Source organism: Durio zibethinus, chromosome 10 (assembly GCF_047325235.1).
Source record: "Durio zibethinus cultivar Kanyao isolate XHJ-2024 chromosome 10, ASM4732523v1, whole genome shotgun sequence".
NCBI lineage: Eukaryota > Viridiplantae > Streptophyta > Magnoliopsida > Malvales > Malvaceae > Durio > Durio zibethinus.
The window spans coordinates 7,427,532-7,434,434 of NC_143171.1; the positions used below are offsets into that span (position 1 = coordinate 7,427,532).

The 6,903-nt window shown below is 38.3% G+C and overlaps 2 protein-coding genes across 2 annotated transcripts; both read left to right on the plus strand.

Moving 5' to 3' along the window:
- Positions 1-2,522, plus strand: LOC111292176 (SCARECROW-LIKE protein 7-like). Its single transcript, XM_022884421.2, has 2 exons — positions 1-163; positions 269-2,522. Exon 2 carries the CDS (start codon positions 303-305, stop codon positions 2,136-2,138), a length of 1,836 nt encoding a protein of 611 aa, XP_022740156.1. The 5' UTR covers positions 1-163; positions 269-302; the 3' UTR covers positions 2,139-2,522.
- Positions 2,523-5,077: 2,555 nt separating this feature from the next.
- On the plus strand, positions 5,078-6,703 carry LOC111292787 (uncharacterized). Its single transcript, XM_022885361.2, has 3 exons — positions 5,078-5,689; positions 5,795-5,928; positions 6,325-6,703. The coding sequence occupies exons 1-3, from the start codon at positions 5,475-5,477 to the stop codon at positions 6,396-6,398; spliced, it is 423 nt and encodes a 140-aa protein (XP_022741096.1). The 5' UTR covers positions 5,078-5,474; the 3' UTR covers positions 6,399-6,703.
- The last annotated feature ends 200 nt before the right edge of the window (positions 6,704-6,903 follow it).

Here is a 6,903-nt window from a genome sequence, read left to right on the forward strand (position 1 = left end):
GGAGGGACTTTATTTGGCTTTCGTCCTGCTTCTGCTGTTTTAGCATTCGTTCTTTAAAACCGCACTTCTCTAAACGTCTCTTTTTCTCTCTCTCTCCTCAGCTTAAGCAAAATCCAAGTCTGTGTAGAGCTTCTGATTCAGTAGCCTTTGGGCCTACAGTCTTGTATGTACTCTATTTCCTCTATCTCCTTCTCTTTTATACTTAAAAAGTGAAAAGCTTCCTCTTTCGCTAATCTTTTCTTCTTTTTTCTGGGTAATGTGACTGCAGTTTATAAGATTTTCCGGCGAATTTTGGCCGGGGAATGGCATATATGTGTGCGGATAGTGGAAATCTAATGGCAATCGCTCAACAAGTTATAAAGCAAAAGCAACAGCAAGAGCAACAACAACAGCAACACCATCAGCAGCAGCAACAGCTCCTTGGTCTCAGTCCTTTTACTTTAAACGCTTGGCCCAACAACACCCATCATGGCGTTTCCAATTCACCCAATCTCGGGTATGGGCTTTCTGGTTCGGGTTTTACCGACCCGTTTCAGGGAGATACTGGAGAAGGGTTTCAGTTCCCCAATATGGAACATCATCCTTCGAGTGGGTTTCGGTTCCCGGATTTTGGTGGTGGTGCAGGTGGGGAATTTGACTCCGACGAGTGGATGGATAGCTTAATGAACAGCGGAGATTCAACGGATAGTTCGAATCTGCCGTCTGGTTGTGACGCGTGGCAGAACAATGCTGATTTCGGTCTTTACGGTGGCGATCCGTTTAGTGCTTGCCCGAATCGTCTTAGCGTGGCGTGTTCTACGCCGTCTGATCTGAACCGAGTGATTTTCTCAGCAGAGGCACAGAAAAACCCTAGCACTACTGTTCAAGCTCAGCCTCAGCTACCTACGTGGGCCCTATCCCCTCCACCTCCTCCGCCTCAAGTAACCGTTAAAGAAACCAAAACAAGCAGGCCTCCGAGCCAGACTCCACTCAAAAACGATGCCGGAAGGGTCTCATCTGGTTCCCCCGAGACCGAGTCAGCTTCCCTGCTTTTAAAAGCTTTACTCGATTGTGCTAGACTCTCTGAGTCGGAACCTGAACGCGCAATTAAATCACTGGTTAGACTGAGGGAATCGGTATCAGAATGTGGAGATCCAACTGAAAGAGTGGCTTTTTACTTCACCGAAGCTCTCTATAACAGAGTGTCTCTTCAAGCAGAGAAAAGATTGACTATGCTCGAAACAACGTCGGAGGACTTTACTATCTCTTATAAAGCATTGAACGACGCGTGCCCTTACTCGAAGTTCGCTCATTTAACGGCAAATCAAGCAATTCTTGAAGCAACGGATCGAGCAAGCAAGATTCACATAGTGGACTTCGGAATTGTTCAAGGAGTTCAATGGGCTGCTCTTTTACAAGCTTTAGCGACCCGTACTGCTGGAAAACCGACTCGAATCCGTATCTCGGGTATACCTGCCCCAGTATTGGGATCATCTCCAGCTCCTTCCCTTTACGCAACTGGTAATCGTCTACGTGACTTTGCGAAGCTTCTGGATTTGAATTTTGAGTTCGAACCGGTTCTAACTCCGATTAAAGAACTTAACGGGTCGAGTTTCCGGGTTGATGAGGATGAGGTATTGGCAGTAAATTTCATGCTTCAATTGTATAATTTGTTAGATGCTAGTCCGGTCACTGTGGAAACCGCCCTCCGTTTGGCCAAAGCTTTAAACCCAAAAATCGTGACATTGGGTGAGTTTGAAGCGAGTTTGAATAGAGTTGGGTTCGTGAACCGGTTCAAGAACGCATTGACGTATTACTCGGCCGTGTTCGAATCGTTGGAACCGAACTTGCCTCGTGATTCACAGGAGAGAATACTAGTCGAGAGACTATTACTGGGTCGGAAAATCGCGGGGGTTATTGGAGCGGACGAAGCAGAAAACCCAAGGGAAAGGATGGAAGATAAAGAGCAATGGAAGGTTTTAATGGAAAGTGCTGGTTTTGAAACGGTAACTCTTAGCCATTACGCGATAAGTCAAGCAAAAGTTCTGTTGTGGAATTATAATTACAGTTCTTCGTATTCACTGATTGAATCGTCACCGGGATTTCTCTCTTTAGCTTGGAACGAGGTGCCCCTACTCACAGTTTCATCTTGGCGTTGATGAAGATTTCAGGGAATTCCCCTGGTAATTTTCCATAGTGTGAAATGGATCAAATTTTAATCTGGGAAACGCTCTTGGGGGATGGGGGGAGGCTGAGATCAGTGAAACAGTGATGAAAGTGAGAAACTTTTTAGGGTTATTTACATGATTATATTAATATTTTTTTCATTTTGATTTTGGTCTAAGATTTTTCTTTTGTATTTTGGATCTGGGTTCTATTTTTGTTGAGGTTTTTTTGAACAAGTTTGGAACTTTCAGCATGACATGACAAAATTGTAACATAGGGGGAATGAAATTCTTGGAGTACATTTCCCTTAGGTGTTTAGTAGCTTTGTACTGTATATAAATTTGAAACCTTTCGATATGTTCCTATTTTTTTCTTTCCTAATTTCATGTTAATCGGTTAATGTCAACGTAGACTTGAGTTCAGTTCCCTTGCAAATATAAAGTGAAAACAGATTTAATGACTTTTGGAAGTTTTAGTTTCTTGTGCTCTTGGTTTTTGAACTTGCAAGTCTTGTTCTGGTCACTTCCTAATGGTTCGCCCCTGAATCCAAGACTTGTGAATCTGTCAACATTTACTAATATTACCAGATTTTTCACCTGGCCAGTACCTTGCAGGGTGTAGTAAAAACAATGAACAAAACGAGTTAAAAATGTGACTGTCTTGCAGACACTGTAATTGGGTGGTTCCGATTGAGACTCGGTCTTGTTTTGAACTGTGGTTTTTCTGTATTTGGTATTTGATGAAGACCAACACAGTACTATGATTTCACGGAATATGGTTTTCTGAATAAGACTTGAATAGAAACTGTGTTTGCGTAAATGATCTAGCAGGTTATCTTTTACTATCTTAACTTCCCTCGATCAAGCTTTCAATCTTTTAGGCTGCCGATCTCTTACAGTTACCCATCGTTTTCCTTTGTTATCTTATTTGGCTGGAAAAGGACTTTGAATTTGCATGTGGGTGGTTGTTGCCATCCCTGCTAACCTTATTTTTCTGAGTCTATATGGGCCTTTCTAGTTCCTACCTGTTGGTTATATAGATTTAATGGCTGTCATTTTCATCTTGAATCAAACTCTAGATCTCTCTTTCTCTGGCTGTATAGAATTAAACATGAGATCTTATCATGTGATTATGGGTTTCTCTTTGAAGCTTTTAAAATCTTTATTGTCTAATTTCCAACCCAATAGTGAAAGTTAAAGGGAGAGACAGAAGAGAGTAGCTTGAACATGATATTTCATCCTTTGACATAATTGGGATGAAACAAGGGCGATGAAAGCAGCCCGTTTCCAACTCCCTGAGAACCAATGGGCCAGAACAGGACGAAGTAGGTGATGGGGTTCCGTGATGTTGTTTCTAATCCAGTGATTGAGACCAGAGTATGGGGTCACTTGTAGCCATAAGGTAGTTGAAATGTGAACCCCATGTAACTAGAATACCCTTTTAGGTCTCAGGCATGGGTCCTCTTCAACTCTCTTTGCCAATGCACTTCCATCATAGCTCATCTGATATGTTTCCTGCAACAACTTCCTTCATCCTCATTTGCATAGAAAATTCTGCCTATTACCACAGTTTTTCTCAGAATTTGGCCAGCAATTTCAATTTGTTTCCTGGTGGATCAGCCTGATATTATTAACTAGATCTATTTCCTGGAAGAATCATGACCAACAAGTTTTAATTTCATCTCGCTCGTGAACCATGCAGAGGACAGGGATTTTCCCTTCTTTCTTCTTTCCGTGAGGGTGTGAGGGTTTCAAAATTACAGTCGGATGGTTCTGTTGTCATTCGATAGCAATTGGAACTTGACTGAATTTGTTCCCAGCGAAAACTCTAATTACCATTTTAATGGATCTGTTGGAAGTTTTGAAAGAAAATAGTGCTGCAAAATCAAGGGCCAAGGACGCACAGCCCTCTTACATCATGCACGTACCCTGTACCATCTGGGTGACCGTATCACAGCACCCCTTAGCTCTTAAATGTTGTTAGTTCTGTACGTACGTGATGAGATCAGCAGCAGCAACGGTCGAGTGGTCCCACAATCTGGAGACATAAGACTTTGTACTGTTTTCGTTAATGTGACGTGTCCCGTCTACTGCTCGAGACAAAACTAGACTAATCCTGATACTGCTACCTTTTATTGTTTTCCTCGGCAGCGTATTTCTCGCTTCATTTTTGTTTTCTAAAATATAAAAAATGCTTTGGTTTTGCTGGTCTGCCCACCCCATTTTTCCATAAACAAAAATTATAAAATCGAGGGCTTGCTAAAGAACCCAAGTTGCCCAAAGATATAGAAATTTTATCGGTGAACGTGATCCATTCTCTCTTTTGTTTTTTTGGTTGAAGAATGTGAATTCAAAGGATTTATTTCTGGAATTTGATCCAATTTGCTAGACCTTTGAAATATTTAAGCTATCTAATTTTAATTAGAATCTGGGAGTTTAATTTTATTTTATAATATAGTTATCTGTAAAGCAAAATTATTAAATATATTTATCAATATAATTTTTTTTAATTTCACAAATAAAATTAAAAAATAATACAGATTTTTTTAAAATATATTTAAAAAATAAAAATATATAAAACATATATTATTCTATTAATTTTGCTCGTAAAATAAAAAACTCCGTATATTATATCAAATAACTTTTTATCTTTAAATAACAAAGTCTAATAAATAGTTGACGTTATAATTTATTTCTTTATCATAAAACTGTGATCTATTGGTAATATATATATATATATATATATATATATATATATATATATATATAAAACTAGCAGAGCAAATATGGATATTGAATCGGGTATGAGTTTTCTTCGGGTTTATATTCTCTTCTTTTATCAGATGGTAATGCTCGTTTATAAAATCCAAAACGAATATAAACATGGACCCTTATGAGCTGGAGTGCCAGGATGAGGTTAAAATCTGGAATGATGGACTGTGTTGCACATGAGCCTTGGCCATGTTGGACATGGTCACCGCAAATTGAATCAGTGTCAAAATCTTGAAGGCCAGGCAATTGCAGCAACCTGATTTTTCTAAGCATGTCATCCGTCCTCGTCAGCGTTGGAATAGCTCTGCTCTCGCCTCCTTATCCACAAAACAAGCTTAGGCTACGGTCGTTCGAAGTGCCATCTGGGTGAGATGCTTATCGGCATGCAAAGCTGAAAGAGCCACGACTCGACAAGTGTTCATTAACATTTCCACGTGACGTTACAAGAAAGGAGAGTAAAGGCCCGGATCAACACTTTTGAACCGGCCTTAATTTTTGTCTTTAGCATCTAATGATATGTATTTATAGGCTAAATTACTTCCTCGATAATGTGTATATATGATCTTCATAACTCCAAAGAAGGCGAAAATGAATCAAGCAATTCGATCAGTTGGAGCTCAGCCATCAGCAATTTTCTCCTCTACTCTGCAATCTTCTTTAGGGCGCAAAAGTTCATCGATCAGCTTCAGGGCTGTCACGAGTTCTTCCAGGCGTCCAGAAAATCCACAGAGCATGGACCAGAAATTAGAAAATAATCCAAAGGAAAAAACTGGGTTAGTAACAGGGAATATTATTGGAAAACACTGCTTTATTTTTTTCTTTCCTGGTCTATTGTCTGAATTCTTTATGTTGATTGTTGAATTTTTGTGTGTTTTAAGGGACGTGATGTCTCATTCATTTGGAGAGGGATATGCCACGAGATCAGATGAAGAAGGATTTGGAGGGACTTATGGAGGAAATCAGAGTGAATCCGAAATACAAATGGACAAGGAGATTCATGAAAATCATCCAGGTGATCAGTTGAAGAAGAATACATTAATAATTGAATATATAAAATATATATATATATATATATATATATATTAAAGTTTGAGTTTTTAGATTCGTAACTCATGTTCTCTAATGCTCCCTAAGGTACATTAAAAGAAAAAAAATTAAGATATGTAAGAAATTTTTTTTAAATTAAAAATTTGTACTGTCAACCCATGAATCTTTGTTATTGAAAATCGAATATTAATTATTTAAATTAAGAATCAAACATTTTATCAAAAAATTGAGTCAAACATTTTATCACTAAATTACATAACTGGTTGTTTATAAATTAATATTCATAGATAAGGGAACTATGTATTTCTTCTTGAAATTTTGCGTGTATTTTAATTGAGTGAGTTTGCTTTGGTGCATGAAGCTTATGACAAGAGTCAGGGGAGTGAAGTGAAGGAGAAGGAGAAAGCCAGGCACCAAACTCACGCATCGAGTTAAACCACTGGGAAGATGGAGAATAATTGATGTTTATTTATATCTATTTGAGTGCGACTAATCTGTCTATATGACTATGAATGAGAGTTGCTCATGTTTTTTTTTATGTTTATTATTTTGTATTTATGTTCCTCGGACGTCATCAACCCCTTTAATTTTTGTTTTAATGTCCTGATTCAGCAAATGTTATTTTTTATGGTCCTTCAAACTCGATTTGGCGTATAGTTTTAACTGTTTTATTTTATCGGTGATCAAATTTTACCTATCTGGAAACTGATACAAATCTGATATGAAGATGAACAAATTCTGCATTTCCACTTATTATGAAAGTAAAAAAGGTTGGAATTCAATTGACAAAAAAAAAAAGAGAAGAAAATATCGCTAATGGATTGGGCTTGTATTTATTTGATATTCTTAGAAATCCAAAGGTTTGGGCTGTTGAAGATGTCCATCATGTGGGTTTAGTTTTCATCAATTTTGGGAACCAAACTTTTAAGTAAGCGAGTCA

Bases quoted from the DNA above. Each gene is read 5' to 3' on its own strand.
- LOC111292176 (XM_022884421.2), top strand. From the start codon at position 303: ATGGCATATATGTGTGCGGATAGTGGAAATCTAATGGCAATCGCTCAA.
- LOC111292787 (XM_022885361.2), top strand. From the start codon at position 5,475: ATGATCTTCATAACTCCAAAGAAGGCGAAAATGAATCAAGCAATTCGA. The intron at 5,690-5,794 runs GTTAGTAACAGG...GTGTGTTTTAAG, and splicing joins AATCCAAAGGAAAAAACTGG to GGACGTGATGTCTCATTCAT. The intron at 5,929-6,324 runs GTGATCAGTTGA...TGGTGCATGAAG, and splicing joins GATTCATGAAAATCATCCAG to CTTATGACAAGAGTCAGGGG.